We start from the raw sequence: 19861 nt of genomic DNA, 5'->3' as shown, positions 1-19861 counted from the left end.
CTAGTTAGTCAATTGGATTGAACTTGTTTAAATTTTATTTTATTGCCATTTTGTGTAGATAAAATGCAGTGAGCACTACATGACATACATAGCACATCTGATGATTACAGTATATTTATGGTAGTAAATACAGAGCACACAGTTACTGATAATTCTCTGTGTAGGTTACAATCTCAAAAAGTCTGCAACTATTTTGTAAGATTTTGAATTTTATGGTATGAGGATATTGGTTATATTAGTAGGAGATCGGTATTTCAGTTTGTTAGTCTCTGCCAGAAAGTTAACTGCTGACTGGCATATCCCTAACGTGAAAAGAATATGTGGTTTAAATCCACAAAAACTAGCAGAACAGCTGTGCTGTGGAAATGACTGGGGACATTTCCTTGATTGAAGGACATCCTTGTGGTGGACATTGCATATTGCGTACTGCATGTCCACACCATAAACCATGTTCTTCAGGAGGATGGGAGGGGGAGGGGAGCAGAATGTTGCATATTACAGTGTTGCAATGCTGCAAGCATATCATCACGTTTCTTCTCTTTTGTTATTCCATGTGCTAAACACTGTCACAATAAGTTCCATTATATGGGTAGATGCATTCAGTTTGATACTTGTGCCCATTGCGCACTGTGTCTTCTGTGTGCAGGGCCAGAGAAAGTATATATGTTTATTACCCAGTTTGCATGCAGGTCTTAAAAATGTTGTGTTGTATGTATCATATACTTGTTAAATGAATTTATGTTCTGTGTGAAATTTCTAACTGAAATTTAATGTAAAACTATAATATTTTCAGTTCCACTTGTACCAAGCGAGATACAAATATCTTCAACAACTGCATCAAGCATTGCACTTCAGTGGCAGCTTCCACCAGATGCTGGCCATGTTCTTGAAGGTAATACATTGCATATAGTAACACCATGATTTTGAAGCTCAATCACACACATTATAAGATTCTTTGATCTCTAATATTATAAGATTCTTCACTGAATTGTGTTGTTTATTTTCACCTGTTTGTGCACCAATAATCTGTGTTAAGTGTTATGTCTCCTGTGTCTTTACAGTTTTTCATTGAGTGCGGTACTGTGACACTTAGTGATGGTCCATCCATTGGGTAGGTACATTAAGACTGGTGGTTCTCTAGGTACCATTCAAGAGGATCAAACTGTGTCAACAAGGAAGTTACTTTCTACCTTTCTTGTGTGTCACATCATCTATTACACTATTCAGCAAGCATGCCCTGCTGTCACAAGTTGGGACAGAAAGATTGTGGAAAGAAAAACCCCTGTTAAGCTTGCAATAGCCTTTCACTTGATACAGATGCACGTTTGACATTGAATACTGAGAAAATAAGAGGTATCTGCTATGACCCACCTCAGTTTTGCATTGTTGTTGTTGTTGTGGTCTTCAGTCCTGAGACTGGTTTGATGCAGCTCTCCGTGCTACTCTATCCTGTGCAAGCTTCTTCACCTCCCAGTACCTACTGTAGCCTACATCCTTCTGAAGTCGTATTGACCAAATGGTTGTCCAAATACATGAGAGAAAACTTGGACTGATTAAAAGACTATCTTCAAGCCAGCATCTGTCAGCATAGATGATTTGGATACAAGGTATCTGAAAGATATAAAATTGTTTCACCATTCATTACGTCATAATATTTGGTATCTGGAGTGTCGCATCTACCTTTCAGTACTTTTTTCAGAAAGCTATACAGTATTTCACTTCACACATGGAATATACTCTCTAAAAATGGTGGACAAAGTGCATTGATCTAAAACAGTAGCTGTCAAACTGCAGCCCATAGGCTGCATGTGACCCGAATCAAGCATTCATGTGGCTCATGGTTCTCAGCCATATTTTATAATAATGCTAACGGGCTTCTCACAGTACCTACTGCCAGATGACTTGTCTGCCATAGTGGTTATTTTAATTGCAGGGCACTGTGTAGAATTGTGATTTAAAAAACCAGAGAAGAATATTAGGTAACTGAATGTTATTCACTGATGCTGAATTAGTGAAGCAATGTATGATAATTGTTTCTCAAACTTTGTTTCAGCATTTCTCAAACAGTAAACGAATATTAGCTGAAATAAATAAGCTTATGTTTTCAGAATCTACCTTTTGCCACCACATAGAAGATGTCTCAATATATATGGTTGCTGTAGTAATAAATAAAGTAAAAATACGCAAATATTTTAGCCTTGCATCTGATTCCAGTGCAGATGTAGCTTCGATGGCTCAATCTACATTATTTGTGCATAACTGCACAGATGATGGGGTAATAGGAGGAGACTTTATGGCAATTATAATCATGAGAGGTCACACAAAAGATTGTGATTTTATGAATGCAATAAAGATTTTGTTATCTACAAGCAATTTAATATCAGTGTGTACAGATGGCTGTCCGTCAATGACAGGAAAAAACAGTACTTTGATAGAATTAATTAAGAATGGATGGAAATTATCAATTACTGCCCATTGCTGTGTGAAGAAAGTTTGGCGTGTCAGATTTCAAATAGAAAATTAAAGGACATTATTTCATTCGTGCATGTGAATTTAATCACTGAAAAAGTAAAGAACTACTGTAGGAATTGCTAGTTTGTTACACTGATGATATCCAAAATACTGCATTCAGATGGCAAAGCAAAGGAAAAGTGCTGGGATGTTTGGTCAGTTTGAAATCTGAAATTATTTTATTCTTACAAAAAAAAGTGGAAAAAATTATGCTGAACTTAATAATGAATGGTGGGCACTTACTGCTGTTTTGCCCAATATTATACAAAATGTCAGCAAATTTCATTTGGAATTGCAAGAACCAAACAAGATAATTGGACAAATGACCAACAAAATATTTGCATTTGAAGCCAAACTGCAATTGTAGGTAAATGAACTAGAAAAAAAAAGATTTGTCTAATTTTACAACCATTTCTGTGCTCAGAATGACCTTAACTATCACCAAAATTATTTACTAAGTCATACGGTGTACCATTTGAGAGAACATTTGCAAGAAATAAAAAACAGATTTGCAGCTGTATGAATACAGTCTTGTGGCGATAACATTGAATAAAATGTTCTTAGGTTTCCAACTGCGTCAATTGCTTAAAACTGTACGAGCTTTCGGCCAAGCACCCCTTGGCCATTGTCAAGTGATATGACTGCCAGTGGGCTGTTGGTGCGCCCTTATATATGCTAGCTGCTAGCTGTGACATCAGTGGTGCCTGTGACAATGCCATATATGGTTATGTTTTGAGTCAGTGTTCGATGTGCCCTCTTCAACCATGTGATCACTGGATCCAACTCAGCACTGAGCTGCAAGCCAACATCTCTATTTAGGGTGTTTGCAGTAATTTTTATTTCAATAGCTTCTTTTATTAGACTGTCCCAGAAGCTGTTAGTGTGACCCATGACAGAAGTATCGTCAAATTTTATGTGGTGACCATTTTCTAACGCATGCTCAGCTAATGCAGATTTCTCTGGATAGCGTAGGCGATAATACCTCTCATATTCTTTCCTGCATTGTTCCACAGTGCTCACTGTTTGTCTGATGTACTTCTGGCCACACTCACAAGGTATTTCGTAGACTCCATGTTTTCTGAGACCTACTGCGTCTTTAACTGGTCTGCGTAATTGACGGATTTTCATTGGAGGCCTGAAGATTGATTTGATCTTGTGTCTTTTCAACAGGTGGCTTATCTTGCCTGACACAGAGCTACAGAATGTCAGCAAAGAAATTTTCCTTTCCTACTCTTAGTCGGTGGTCTTATTCTGATATATCCCAGAAATCACTTCTTTCATTTGTTCTGCGCTGTAGCCATTATTCCTGAAAACCTTGCGTAGGTGGCTCAGTTCATGGGCAGGTTATCGTCGCCTGATATTGCTCTTGCACGATGCACCAATGTTTGTTATACTGTGTGCTTCTGTGCTGGATGATGATGGCTGGTGGCATGCAGGAACAGGTATGTGTGGGTGGGTTTTCTGTAGACACTGTGGCCAAGGCACCCATTTTGTTTACGGTGGACAAGAACGTTGAGGAAGTGCAATGCATTATCTTTTTCCACTTCCATGGTGAACTGGGTATTACTGTTGATGCCATTGAGGTGTTCAAAAACTCATCTAGTTTCTCATGTGCATGTGGCCAAATGACGAATGTGTCATCAATGTATAGAAAGAAACACTTCAGCTTCAGTGGTGCAGTATCTATGGCAATATCCTCAAAATTCTCCATGAAGAGGTTTGCAACAGCTGGAGCCAATGGGCTACCCATTGCTACGGCGTCTGTCTGATTGTAATACTGGCTGCTGTACACAAAATAGGAGGACATAAGAGCGTGCCTAAATAGCTCAACCATGTCACTTACAAAGTACTGGGAAATTAGGTCCAAAGCGTCTTTGATAGACACATTCATAAACAGCACCACAACATCAAAACTGACCATAATATCATCCTCACTAAGGCATAGATGGTGGATTCTGCTGATAAATTCTACTGACTTTTTTATATGATGTTCACAGTGTCTCACTTGTGAAGCGAGGAGCTTGGTCAAGTACTTCACCAGCTTGTATGTTGGAGAACCTATCATGGACACAATAAGGTGAAATGGCGTCCCGTCCTTGTGTGTCTTCGGTAAACCATAAGCAGTAGGTGGTCTAGGCATCTGTGGGAGAAGATTCTTAACCACACTGTCTTCCACTGAAGGTTGCTTAAGAAGTTCTGATGTTTTTCTTACTATTCTTGATGTCGGGTCATGTAGGAGCTTTTGATAAGTATCTTCATTCAGTAGCGCACAGATCTTTGTATCATAGTCCTCGAACTCCATAATTATGGTGGCATTGCCCTTGTGGGCAGGAAGTAACACAATGCTTTCATCATTACGTAGTGCGCCCATCAAGTGAAAGAAGTGATTTCTGGGATATATCAGAATAAGACCACCGACGAAGAGTAGGAAAAAGAAATTTCTTTGCTGCCATTCTGTGGCTCTGTGTTGGTCAAGATAAGCCGCCTGTTGAAAAGACACAAAATCAAATCAATTTTCAGACCTCCAACGAAAATCGGTCAATTACTGAGACCAGTTAAAGACACAGTAGGTCTCAGAACACCTGGAGTCTACAAAATACCTTGTGAGTGTGGCTGGAAGTACTTCAGACAAACAGTGCACACTGTGGAACAACGCAGGAAAGAACATGAGAGGTATTATCGCCTATGCTATCCAGAGAAATCTGCGTTAGAAAACGGTCACCACATAAAATTTGAAGATACCTTTGTTGTGGCTTACACTAATGGCTTCTGGGACAGTTTAATAAAGGAAGTTATTGAAATAAAAATTACCACAAACACCGTGAATAGAGACGGTGGCTTGCAGCTCAGCACTGCGTGGGATCCAGCGATCACGCGGTTGAAGAGGGCACATCGAATGCCGACTTAAAACATGCCCATATATGGCAATGTCATGGGCACCAATGTCACAGCTGGCAGATAACGTATATAATGGCACACCAACAGCCCACTGGCAGTCATACAACTTGACAATGGCCAAGGAGTGCTTGGCCGAAAGCTCATGTAGTTTTAAGCAATTGACACAATTGGAAACCCAAGAACATTTTATTCAGATTTGCAGCTATTTGAAATATTCGATGCTGTTTCATTTTCATAGAGAATCCTTGGCATGTTGAATGTGCTGATCTCAAATTATTCTGCCAGTTTGGGTCTCATGAAATTCATTTGATAAATAATGAAACTTCAGCATGACACACTGCTTAAAGCTTTACTTATACAGGGTGTATATGACCCAGGACAACCGGGAGATCCGGAAAAAAACTGGGAATTTTTTTATCTGGGGGACAACCGGGAAAAAAACCCGGGAATTGTTTAGAATACTGGGAATTATTCATTGTATTAGTTTTCAGTTAAATTTTTGTGATTTTGACTGGTAAGAACCAATACTCTATCAAAGGATATTACTGTATCCCACTACTGCAGAATGATACTGCAGCAACAAAACATGAATGAGAGAAAGAAAAATGAAAATAAAACTTAAGTTGCAAAGGAAATGCGCCGTATACAACAACACAACACAGTGCTCATACAACCGTCTGCCAACAGCAAAGTGTGTCAAAGGTGTTAGGAAGACTATGCAATGCTTCATAACAACAAATTGCCTCTGATGAGCGTGACATGACAACTGTTTAAATTTGATTCACTTGAGCAGTTGCAGGGGGGCTCTTGCGCATGCACAGTTGAGTCTCATATGAGCAGTACCTTCTTTCGCTTGTGGTTACAGAAGTGTGGCTGGGGGCCACTATCTAATATTGCCTCAGTTCGGAAATGTAGTAAATCTGGTGGTGATGACCAGAGCAGTCTGAGTTGTGGTGGAGAGGTGGGTCATCGCCACATGTCATGTGTTTACATTTAGTGATTTTGTTGCTTCCTCTTCATTTATTGCTCTCACATTAAATGATAACAAATGGATTTTTGCAGCGGAGAGCTATCAAATGAATTAAAATACCTTATGACACCTACTGAAACGAACCTATTTCTAACAGGTTGCCGGAAAATATTGCGAATGGTGGTTTGAAAAGCATTACATTCAAACCAAATTTCCTTTTACACAAAATGAACTATGTGCAAGAATGTAAGATGAATTTCTAAAATCACAAAGTGTTTGACTCTCATTTAAAAATCAACTCTTTGAGGATAACCATTTAGGAGAATTTCGAGCCCAGAAGATCAGACATTTACGTCGTTATTATAGATTTTACTGGCACATTTGTGTAATCTATCTTAAAGTGCAACACACGCAAAAAAGATCAACATTATATGTGGAAGCTTAGCTTCTCATCCAGCTTATTAATCTTCGAGACCAATATTATATGTGAATGCTATGTATATTAATTTCAACCATTAAATTTTCTTATTTGTATGTTCGCGCTACTTAAGAGTGATATTGCTATTGGCTGACTACATCACGTGTCCTATGCTGTCATCAGCTGGCGGTATCATGTGACATGAGCTAGGACTGGCTTACAAAAGCAAATCGCACTCTCGATTTCAATGCTTCAGAAAGTGACATGCAGTATTTGGTGGAATTCAAATTTATACCTTTGTAATACGGAAATATGCAGCGTACAAGTTGGTGCACATCAAAGGTCTTTCAAAACGTGTTTTTCCCCCCTGAGTTTCATTTCCTAAGTGTCAGGAAATTCTAAGTCCATATATAAAACCATAAACATTCAAAGGATTGATGAGTTTTATAGTTCCAGGGAAGAGTATACTGTCACTTAACATGGAGAAAGTGTATTTTCACCCGGGAGAAAGTGTAGTTTTAACTGGGAAATCCGGGAAAAATCCAGGAATTTTTTTTTTCTTGTCCACATATACACCCTGTTATAGAACATTGTGAATTTTGGAGATGAGCTCCTAGCAATTATAAAAATTTACAAGACTGTGCAGAGTTTATTTTGATGGTTTCCTTTGACTTACTTTTGTGAAGCTTCAGTTTCAGAAATTAACTACTTGAAAAATGGATATTGTTATCGGTTGTCCAGCCATTTAGAAGATGCAGTGAGGACTTTATGTGATGTAAATATTGATGAGATAGCCAAAGAATACAACACCACATAAGTAAAAAATTTTATTTTTGTATTCAATTTTTTTTTTTTTTTTTTTTTTTTTTTTTTTTTCCCCAGTTAGAATGAATAAAAATCGAGAATACAGAGTCAAGAACAAACCTTTAGCTTTCTAATTCTTATATAGCCTTTGACATGTGAAAGATATCAGAAATGAAGGAGGGCATTGGCTTTTTGTCATTCTGACAGTTTGAGAGTAAAGACAATAGAATAAAATTGATATGCACATTAAATAGTGTAAAATAATTTTTTAATAATACATCTGTCAGATCTTGCATAAAATAAGGAACAAAATATGCCGATTCCAGACTCATTTTCGATAGTGACTCGAAATGATCAGATTACTGATATGTCCCTTCCTTTCATGCACCTGCAAGAGACATGAGCATTATAAGATTACACAAATCAAGTGAATGTTATTTTCACAGGGTTAAGGAAGACTGGACTCAATTAGACCAGCACACTGGAGTCTTTCTTCTTGTTTACTGAAGTTGATCAGCAGCACTTTGCTATTTTCTACATGTGCAAACATGGTGGCACTCATTCTGTAAAATTCTGTCAGTGATGAATTCCATAACTGGCTCATGGTGCCATAACAATTATTGTATTCAGTGCCAACACCTGACTCCCTTGAATACTCATTAAAAATCTAATTGTTGTCAAAATGGCACATGCCAACTATTGACTGCCATGAATATGAATATGCCCCACAAAATCTAACTGTTGTCAGACTGATGCCCAGAAATTTAGAATTCTTATTCCCCGTATTACAGGATTTTAATAAAAACATGGCTGATGATTGTCAGAAACTCCACAATAATTTAATAAGTCAGGTACAGCCAACAGTTGCAAATGGTAAGTATTTATTCTTTACCGGTTTCAAAAATACATTTCCATTTGTTACAGGTGTTAACATTTAATATCTTCTAATGAAGGGTAACTGATTTACATCCAAATCTGGTAATGAATAAATACTTTCATTTGCAGCTGCCTACTGTACCTCACTTTTTTGTCGAATAAAAAATATGGCTTATCACTCCCAGTATCTGCACAATATTTTAGTCAATGAACGAGTCAGGTAGAGCCAACAGTTGCAAATGGGAAGTATTTATTCTTTACCAGTTTCAAAAATACATTTCCTTTTGTTACAATGTTAACATTTAATATCTTCTAACAAAGGATAAGTGATTTATATGCAAATCTGGTAATGAATAAACACTTACATTTGCAGCTGCCTACTGTATCTCTCTTCTTTGTCTAAGTAAAAATATGCTGAGGGAATTATAGTAGGCATGCTAAAAGCCAGTTGATCACCTCGGGGTGATGCTTGGTACAGGAACACAGATAGACTTGTCACTGTGGGATGAAGGGACATGATAGGGCAAATGTTTTTCTGTTTATCTTCCCAGTGCTGACATTTCATTGGCATGTGTGCCTCATACCAATCTCCCATTTCAAACGTGGTACATATTCGTAGCAAGTAATATGAAATAAAGTTAATGCTGTTGTAGTACAGGACAATGAGTAAAAGAAAAATAACATTCAAAACATTTAGTAAACATTTGTGAGCATGTCTCTTCTTGCATAATGCATTTAAAAATAAGTACACTTACTGTTATTAATCACTTAATCATCCACTTACAAAGACAGCACAAAACACCTAGTCAAGAAATAACTGTGTCACAATTTTGAGTTTGTTTAGCGAGGCAGCAGTATTAAACAGAGAACAGTCAGCAGGAAGTGTTCTGTATGGTGTCAGCTTAATGATTAGTATTCGGAGGTCAGTCTATTGGGAGCTCATAACATACTAATTTATGTAGGTTACCTAATAATAATAAGGTCAGTACACGTGCAAACTGAGGTGCCACCCCACAATGTCAGTATTGGATCTTGAGCAAATACATTTGACAACCACTGACCTATAAGAAGGCTATGTGGAAAAATAAGTGAATTTTTGACATACTGTTTTATTTCCACCTTGCTGTCATACTTATTGTATCTATTTATACAGAAGTAATTTTTTATGAGTTATGCTATTTGCTATCAGTCACCAAGTCAGATGGCAGTGTTTAGCACACTGGACTGGCATTTAGGATAATGGTTCAAATCTTTGTCCATCCATCCAGACTTAGGTTTCCCATGATTTCCCTAAATCAATCTAGGCAAATTCTGGGGTAGTTCATGTGAAATGGCATGGCCAATTTCCTTCCCTATCCTTGACACAATCCAAACTAGTGCTCCATCTCTAATGACGTCAATGTCGACGGGAAGTTAAACCCAATCTTCTTTCCTCCCTGCCTTCCTTCCTTGTTATCAGTCCATTATCAGTGCTCTTTTGTTAAAAAATGGAGCTCTGCATCTACATATCTATTATGTAAGCCACTGTATGATATGTCGTGGATGGTATGTACTGTACAAGTCTCATTATTCTCCTTCATATTCCATTTATGCATGTTATATGGGAAGAAAGATTATTGGTGCCCCTAGATATGGGACCAAATTTCGCCAAATTTAGCATCATACTCATTAGGAGAGATGTTTACTACCACTATTTCAATGTACCCATACTGTCAGGCAGAATGAAAAGGCAGATAATGAGAAGCATCAGTAACATACATCTGGTTAGAAAATCGAAAGTAGAAGCAAATGGTGAAGAACAAGAGATCAATGTGCCAAACAGCCATATGAAAGCTGTGTGCAAGGGACCTTGGGCAGACAAATGTGATAGTTGTACACTCTATGTTAGAGTGTGCACCATGTACTTCTTGGTGGACTGTGTTTATACCAGATACTACTTCACTCAATGTCTTAGTATACTTCTGCATGTGTAAATGGAGCAAAAGAGGGTTACTTGGAATTCTTATATTGTGTTTGTGCAACATTACAATGTTTTGATGACTTGTATGGTGTTCTACTCCATGTGTTCCATTTCTTGGTTCATTATGGTCAATATGTCAGTGGAAGAAATTCTTCAGTCTCTTGTTGAACAGCAGAGTTTAAAATATGCTACCTCAATATTCAGGGTATGGCAGACAAAAACTTAATAGACAATGAATTTTCAAATGAAAACATGGTAGATATTCTATGTTTAAGTGAACATTGGTCTAAAGAGGATGAGCATGGGTACAAAGTATTGGATGATTACACACTACTTAGTTGCTATTGCAGAAAACAGCACTTACGTGGTGGGGTAGCAATATATGCAAAATTACCTCTTGCACCAAACTGTGGCAGGATGGATCTTAATACCCTTTGTGATGAAATGCATTTTGAAATATCAGGTCTAGTAATTGAGAGCCTTAAGCTAATGATAGGAGTAGTGTACAGGCCACCTAGTGCTGACCCCCATATCTTTCTGGAGAGACTCAAGGAACTCTTTAATGTACATATGTATACCGAAATGGAAAAAATACAATACTGTCATTGGAGGGGATATCAATTCAAGTTTTGATGTCCTGCAGGACAGAAAAACTGTGACAGAGCTCAAAAATGTGCTTCAACAATTTAACCTGTACTATGTTAACTGCAAACCTACCAGAGGCTCCTCCTCTCTAGACAATACATTTACAAATATTAAGAAAACTTCTATGTCCCCTGATGTAATTAGTTTCTCTTTCTCAGACCATGATGCAGTATATCTTAGTCTTAATAATGTAACTTCAGACTGCGTCAAACCGGAATCTAAAATTGCGATTACTAGACCAGTGATTAGAGAGAGGATGGATAGGTTTAGACATGCCCTCACTTATTTCAGTTGGGACACATATTTTATTAGCTTTCAACACTGTTCAGCTGATATTTTTTTCACAAAGTTTTTCTCCATATTTTTTAATATATTTGAAAATAACACCCCTCTGTACAGTGAATATTAGTAGTTATCACAAGAAAAGGAGAACTAAGGAATGGTATACTCCACAGTTACGGCAACAGAAAAATACTGTTATGCGGTATTCTAGTCTGTACAAAACCAGTAAATCAGAACTGTATAAGAACTGTATGCTAAAGCTAAATACAAGTATAGGAAGGCAATAAATGAAGCAGAGAAACTGCATAACATAGTAAACATTGAAAAATCCAACAATAAATGCAAAAAGGCCTGGAGTATAATAAACTCCATTGTTCATAGTAAACACAAAGAGGAAATCGCCATTACCCCAGAAGAATTTAATAAATATTGCATTCAGTCAATTGAAGAAATTAGTAGCTCAAAAAACAAACCCCCTGAAAATGCACTTAGTACTATGGACAGCTGCTTTGAAAAGCTTCCCCCAAGCACCTTCACTTTCACAGAAGTGAGCCCAAATAATATCCTAAAAATAGTGAAAAATTTCACACCTTCAGTTAGTGTTGAGTACTATGACATGTCATGTAATTTGTTGAAAGATGTCATTGATTGTGTGATTTATCCCTTAACTTTTTGTATTAACAAATGCCAATTGAAAGTAAGTTCCCCGACAAACTATAAATTTCTAGAGCTGTGCCCATATATAAAAAAGGGTAAAAGAACTGTCCCGCTGGTTACAGACCTATATCCATAACCCTAGTTTTTCAAAAATTTTAGAAACAATTATGTATGAGCAAGTTAGTGTCTACTTGGGTATGTGGGAGTGACAAGTCGATAGTTGACAAGACACTGAGAGATTCTCTTTACGAGCGGGGTTCTTTGGAGGACACAACCAGTGTTCATTTCCCACGTTAACATATGTATCTATTGTGTTTGTGCGGTACAATAAAGGTGGCTGTTTACAGTATAAATTCCACAAAAATGTTTTCCTTTATGTAGTGAAATAACTCCTACATAAGTGGTGACCCCGTAACTAAACAGTGTGACAGTAGGCAAGTTTCTTTAGATATTTTCCGCGACATCTCGTATTGACATGTCGTCTGCACAGAACCTCTTCTGCGACATCGACGGCGTCATCCAAAATATCAAGAAGGAGCTCAACACGATGCAGCAAAACCCTCAGTTCACAGTGCCACGGATGCCTACATCGCAAACTGACTTCGCCCACGACGTTACATTTCCAACCGCGCCGCGTGTGCCGGCAGGTCCCGCGCCGCCGCCACAGGATATTGCCTCGTACAACCAGCATGCCGGTCACGCTGATATGAGACCAAAAGTGCTCCCGTTTTCATCACCGGCGTCGATACCACTCCCACGAGTTTCGCACTTTCCGTTCACCAGTGATCGTGGCCCACCCGTGTCGCGGTTACAAATTCGGCCCCCACCTTTCGTTCCCGATCGTCCAGAAATTTGGTTCACTATTATGGAGAACATTTTCGTGCAGCAACAAATAGTCGACGATTTTGAACAGTTAACGCCAGTGATATGCAACCTGGACCAACGTGCGTCATCAGTGGTATCGGATATAATTATGCAACCCCCATCACAACAAGCCTACGCCACTCTCAAGACGGCTTTAATTTCGCATTGTACAAAACCTGTGGACCAGCGGATAACACAGCTCCTGTACCACGAGAAACGCGGTGACAGGTCGCCTTCAGACTTTTACCGGCATTTACGTGCTATGGTGGACCCTTCCGTGTTCTCAGACACATTACTTTTGCACATATGGCAACAGCAGTTACCTCCGCAGGTGGGCTTAACCTTAATTGCTTACGAGGGCCAGCCATTAAGCGAGTTGCTGCAAGTGGCTGATAGAGCGCACTCCCTGTTCGACTCGCGCGCCACAGTGGCCGCCGCTGCAACCACCTCGGCCAACGACACCAGCCGAGCACAGCCAGAGCCGATCGCCGCGGCGCCTCCTGCTTGTGCTGCCACGACTGCACGATGAGCGGCGGACACAGCCAAAGATTTCCGATCTCTCCGCGCTGCCATCGATCAGCTGACCGCCCAGCTGCAGCGGCTAGAGCCACACGAAGTTGCGGCGGCTGACACACACACACGTGTCGGCACCAGCCGACGCGACCGCCGTGTCACGCAAACAACGGCACCAGTTATTGCTGGTTCCACCAGCGCTTCGGCGTGCAAGCTACCGAGTGTAAGGCGCCGTGCTCGCACCCAAACGCATCCCACGGCCTGCTTTAGGCGCAGCCGACCATGACAACAAGCAAGTGTGCCTAAACTCACAGACGCATGGAAGGAGAACACCCCCATTTCAGCACGAGCCTACGTTATGCGGATCGACGTCTCACACAGCTGTAAGGTACGCTGCTTCACAAAGACTTTTCATTCCTGATCGCTCCATAGGATGGATGTTCTTGGTTGACACTGGCTCAGATGTCAGCGCTCTGCCTGTAAATTTCTTCCCTTCAGACAAACACACTGAAAGACCACTTTGAAAGCAGTCAACGATTCAGTCATCCACACATATGGACAGAAAACACTGCCAGTGGACACTGGGCTACCAGAAAAATGTGACTGGACCTTCGTTATGGCCTATATCGACCAACCTATACTAGGTGCTGATTTCCTGGCAAAACATGCATTGTCCGTGGATTTATGCAACTCACAACTCGTCCATTCTGCCAAGGGATTTGTTATGCTGGGAATACAAGGATGTCTGACCTCTCATGCATGCCAAAGGGTAGATAACCTCAGTGCACCCACCTGGAAGGACACCATAGCAATGAAGGAATCTGACCGGCAGATGGCTCAACGACGTCAAAACAGTTGACGACACAACAACAGGCTCCTGCTGTTTCAACCACAAAGGCGATACCCAAACCAAAACAGGGAACAAGAAAGAGCAGGGCGAAGCATGAGACGGTGCACCACATCCGTACAACTCCAGGCCCACCAGTCTCCTCACATGTTCGCAGGCTTGCACCTGATCGCTTGCGGGAAACCAAGGCCATTTTCAACAAGATGCTACTGTGCTGAATAAGCTAGTTTACTATGGTTTTGATGACAACAGTATAAATATGTTCAGGTCTTTTCTAGAGCACTGTCAACAAGTTGTGTGCATTGGTAGGGAGAAATCAAATTTGTTTAATGTTAGGTACGGAGTGCCTCAAGGGTTGGTGCTTGAACCTTTACTGTTTATACTAAGGATTAATGACCTGTTCTTGTTCATAAATTCTCACACAATATTGTATGCTGATGACACAACTTTTATACATAAAAGCTCTGATCTAGGCACACTGAAAACACTGACCAAAAATACCCTTGCTCAGTCCTCATTACAGTTCAAAGCTAATGGCTTCTTACTAAATGAAAACAAAACCCAGACACTTTACTTTAGCCTCAAAGGTATTCCTAACTACCAAGAACTAGAAACTGTCAAATTTTTAGGTGTTACTGTTGACAACAAATTGACATGGGAACCACACATTAAAAATATATTGGCTAGGCTTTCAAGAGTTATTTATCTACTTACAAATTTAAAAAGACATGTTCCCATTGACTATGTGAGATCAGCATATTTTGCCTTCTTCCAAAAGCATCATCTCTTATGGAATCTTACTGTGGGGTAGTAGCTGTCATGTAAATGACATTTAACTTTTACAGAAGAAAGTAATAATAATAATAATAATAATGGATTCTGATAAAACAGAACATTGTAAACCTCTGTTTATTAAATTGCAGTGTCTTGCAGTAGTAAACTTATTCATCTACAATTTTTTATTGTACATTAGAAACAATGTCTCTAATTTTGTGTGTTCTAATCCCAGAAACAGAACATCTGTAGACGTGCCATATCACAGATTATCAAAATCACAGAACTCCTACCTAGTTCCTGGACTAAGGATGTTTGATAGACTAAGTTCTGACTTTAAAGAACTGCCTGTAAATTTTTTTAAAGCTAAATTATACAAGATACTAGTGAACAATCCGTTTTACACCATTCATGAATTTTTTGAAGATGAAAATACTGTATTCTAACATGTACCTATTTTATGTAAACCAATTTACATCGATATAGTAGTTTATGTACAAGTATATGTTCTTGACTTTGTCTATTGCTATAATTAGCCAAATGACAATAAAATTTTATTATTATTATTATTAGCAGTGAGCTCTCACCAACCTGCAGCAAGCTCTCTCCATGGTACTGAATAATTTGACAGCATTGATAACATGACAGGGTTCTCTGCCACTGCCGCAATCCCCACCATTTCTTCTGTATGATGATACTGTGGATGACTGGGATGCATACAAAAAATGCCTTCAGCAACATTTTGAAGCTTTTGTGGTCCCTGACCTCAGCATGTGTAAGGCTTTCTTTCTGTGATGGATTTCACCTTGTGTTTATCACCTTTTTGTCAGCTGGCTCCTCTTCAGGAACCTTCCAGTCTCTATCTTGATGAAATGTGTCAGCTGCTCTCTACTTATCATTCTACTTATCATTAAAAATGTGCCCATTTTATTGCTGTTCATGTTGAGTTCTAATGTTGTCAAAAGTGACCACATCAACCCTACATATCCTGGACAATGGAACTTTATGGGTTTAGCTGTCATTGCCAGTTCATTACTGAAGCTGATTTGATGGTTTGTGTTGCTATAATATACCTGGTCCTGACAGAGAAGTTCATGAAAGTGCTTTACAGTGTGAATATTCCTCTTTCATAGAGGTTTTGAACATTTCCTGGTCTTTTGAAGTACCTAAGGAAGTAGGAAATCAGAAGATTTGTGTGATGTAGCAGCCTCTGATTCTCCTCCTTAGCCACCACACCATCGACTGCGACATCACAGACATGTAACCGTGGTCTCCACAATGCATGGGGCAGCTCCATGCAAAATAGCAACAACAGCCAGTGAGACAACAGTAGCCAAATACTCCTCTCCCATCATGCTCTTATTGTTTTGTTCAATATGAGTGGGCTGCATGCCCAAAGATTGGGCAACATACAACCATTCTGAGAGAGAGAGAGAGAGAGAGAGAGAGAGAGAGACAGAGAGAGAGAGATTGCATCTGTGTGTAGCTCTCAACTTTGTTCATCAGACATGAACATGGATTTGAACAGTGTTTCTCAAGTGATGGTTGCCCGAAACCAACTCTATATTAAAGTCTGTGCTATGGACAAAATGTTAAAAATGCAAGTAGACACAAGTGCAACAGTCCCATCATTAGGATCTTGGATCACAACAACAAATAGTAAAACTGGACAGTTTCCTACTACTGTAGTGTATTAAGCAATTGCTCAGGATTTAACCTTTCTAGTGGTGGTTGATGCCAACATTGAAAACTTAATTTGGTTGGACACCTTCAAAAATTTTGACTTCTCTATTTCTGAAAAAGTGCATCTGGTATTAGATCAGGTTTCATACTAGCAACTGCTTGGGATATTCATCCCTGTTTTCAAAAGATCTAGGGAGTGCTACCAATTTCAAGACTCACACCATACTGAAATCAACAGCATGTCTCCATTCTTTTCATGCCTGACCAATCCCAATAGCTTTACAGAAGGAGGTCAAATTAGAACTAGACTGACTTGCATCTTTGGGTGTTATCATGCCTTTCTCCTCTAGTGAGCAGTCTATTCTGCTGGTAGTTGTAGCAAAACCTAATGGTAACTTTCAGCACTATGGTGGTTTTAAAAATTTTGTAAATTCAGATTCTACAACTGATACCTATCCCTTACACCATCAGGATGAACTCAGTGCAGCTTTACCAACATAGACTTGTCTGAGGCCTACATGCAACTGACTCTGGAAGATGATTCCAAACATATCCTCATAGAGAATACCCCATTTGGGTATACCATACCATCACCTGCCATCTGGTGCAGCTAGTGACCCTTCTATTTTCCTATGATTTTTGGAGCAACTAATGGCCTCTATGCCGGGGTGCATTAACTACCTGGATGATATTACGGTTTCTGGTTCCTCAACAGAAGAACACTTATGCATCCTTCACGTATTGTTCGTGGTGCTGCATGACACTGGATTGAAATGTAATTTGTACAAACTGCTATTTTTTCAACTGTTCATCTCAGTTTTGAAGTGCTGCATACTGGCATCAAGCCTTTGCACCAATAGGTCAATGATATTATAGCTTCGCTGTATCATACCAATGTCGAAGAGCTGCAGACCTTTCTTTGGAAAGATTGTGTATTACCATAAATTTCTTCCTAACGCAGTCCCAGTAGTTAACCCGCTTCATGCTCTCTTATGGGAAGGTGTTCCTTTTCACTGATCACCTGCCTGCAGGCATGCTTTTACTCTGCTGAAGTCAGAATTACACTCCGACACCTTGCTTGGTTACCTTCCAACTGGGCCAACATCTGGTTTGGCCACAGAAGCATCCCAGTATGGCCTTGGGTCCATTCTCATACACAAATACATGGACAGTTTGAAATGCCCTATTGTGTATGCTTCCAAAACTCTGAATCCGGCTCAATAGCGCTACTCACAGATTTTTTTTTTTTTTTTACATCTGGTCCCTCTTTTCCATCCTTTGGCACCTTTACCAGACAAAATGGTCCATAGCCTGCAGTGCTGGGCTCTGGTTTTGTTGCATTACACTGCAAGGTTCCTTTCTGCCCTATGGCCCAATATGCTAATGAAGATGCTTTTTCTCAATTCCAAATTGGCCATGATCCAGTATTTAATCAGGATGAACTTTCGTGTTCCACTTAGATGTTGAAGTGCAAAACACCATGGATGGTTTTCTCATTATCAATTCTCAGATTTTGATAGCTTTTACGGTTGATCCTATTTTACTGGGTTGAGTGTCAAATCCTTTGCATAATTATTACAGTCCCTGTCACTGCCTCTCAGTTCTTGATGGTGTGTTAATTCTGACAAAGACATGGGCATCTCCACTGTGAATATTTTTCCCCAAGGGAGAAGGGGTGTTGCAACCCCATACACAGTGAGTGCTCATAATCAAACAGTGTGTGACTCCACAGTCAGCCCAAAAAAAAGAGGCTGTCACACACCATGACAGATGGTACAGCAGGCACTGTGTTGTGTGGTAAACAGTCATATATAAGACAGTGTGTCAGGGCCCTCGTAGACAAATTTTTTCAGACGTTGTGTTTGTGCAATGTTACAATATAAGATAATCATGTATAGTGTGTGTTTTTCTTCCTTTATCTCCTGAAGGTTGCGCTGAAAGCTTATATGTAGGTGTCTTTTAATTGTGCCTGTCTGCAGCTTTACATGTCATTTTACAGTAAGTAGCTATCTACCTTTTCCTACATTGTTAAAAGTTTCAGTTCACTGTATACTCTGCTAAAATAGAGTACTGTATTTCAGACATAAGTTTGTTGAGGAGGATAAGATGACAGACTAATTTTCTCACCTTCATTTATATGTGGCAATTGTTGTCTGGTAAACAGATGTAATTTTATTGAGTAATTGTGTGAATCAACTCCTCATCATAACACACTTTCCTTTTCTTATGAAAAGGATTGTTGTTACTCACCATATAGAGGTGATGTTGGGTCGCAGATAGTCACAACAGAAAGACTGTCATGAAATAAGCTTTCAGCCAACAAGGCCTCTGTCAAAAATAAGCAACACACACACAAAAACACACCCAAATGCAACTCACATACACATGACCACTGTCTCTAGCAGCTGAAGCCATACTACAAGCAGCAGCAGCACATGATGGGAGAGGCACCTGGGTGGGGCTAGAAAAGAGGCTGGGGCAGGTAGGGGAAGGGGGAGTGATAGCAAGGTAGGGGTGGGGGATGGTAAAATGCTGCTGAGGAGTGTGCAGGGATGAGGTGGAGAGACGGTAGGACAACTAGGCACAGTAGGGAGGTTAGACAGACTTTCTATTGCTTGATTTTGTTTGCTTTTCTAGGTTAAGTAATTTTCTTCTATTTTTGTTCAGTGTGAGTCATATTTTTGCCTTTGTGAATTCGTTGCTTAAAAAAATACCTGTGTAATTCATCTTTTGTTCTATCTCAGTCACCTTTACATATACTGTTATGTGTAGGAAATATATATTGACATAATACTGAAATAAATTTAAATGTGAATTCTGCTTTTGTCTTCAATTCCTGTTCATCTACTCCCTCAGGAGTCAGAGAGCCTGAAGTTAATGCCATGCTTTACTTAGGCCCTCCTTTCATTCTCCATTGTCGTTCTTCAATTTTTGCTCCCTGTGCAAACAGTATTGATCTGCATTCCTATTAGTGTCTCTGTGTTAAACTTGTCTCTGCTTAGCATATTACAGTGCAATGATAAATTCTGAGAAGTTGACACCAAGTGTACAAGAATTAGAACAGGGAATTTTGTTAAATGAATATTATCTTTTCAAGTGACTTTGTGCTACAGTTTGGTGGAAAAACTTCTACACTTCATGACTTAAATTTTTATGGTT

General features: G+C 39.4%; 1 protein-coding gene across 1 annotated transcript in view; it reads left to right on the top strand.

The window, feature by feature from the left end:
* The window catches only part of LOC126455438 (Down syndrome cell adhesion molecule-like protein Dscam2), a 77100-nt gene that overhangs the window by 39683 nt on the left and 17556 nt on the right, over positions 1-19861 (top strand). Inside the window, exon 6 of the mRNA XM_050091187.1 lies at positions 794-892. Within this exon, the coding sequence (XP_049947144.1) occupies positions 794-892 (99 nt within the window). The remainder of the gene's footprint in view (positions 1-793; positions 893-19861) is intronic.

The sequence above is a fragment of the Schistocerca serialis genome, chromosome 2, assembly GCF_023864345.2.
Source record: "Schistocerca serialis cubense isolate TAMUIC-IGC-003099 chromosome 2, iqSchSeri2.2, whole genome shotgun sequence".
NCBI classification, from domain to species: Eukaryota; Metazoa; Arthropoda; class Insecta; order Orthoptera; family Acrididae; genus Schistocerca; species Schistocerca serialis.
This window is presented reverse-complemented; position numbering and strand designations above follow the sequence as displayed.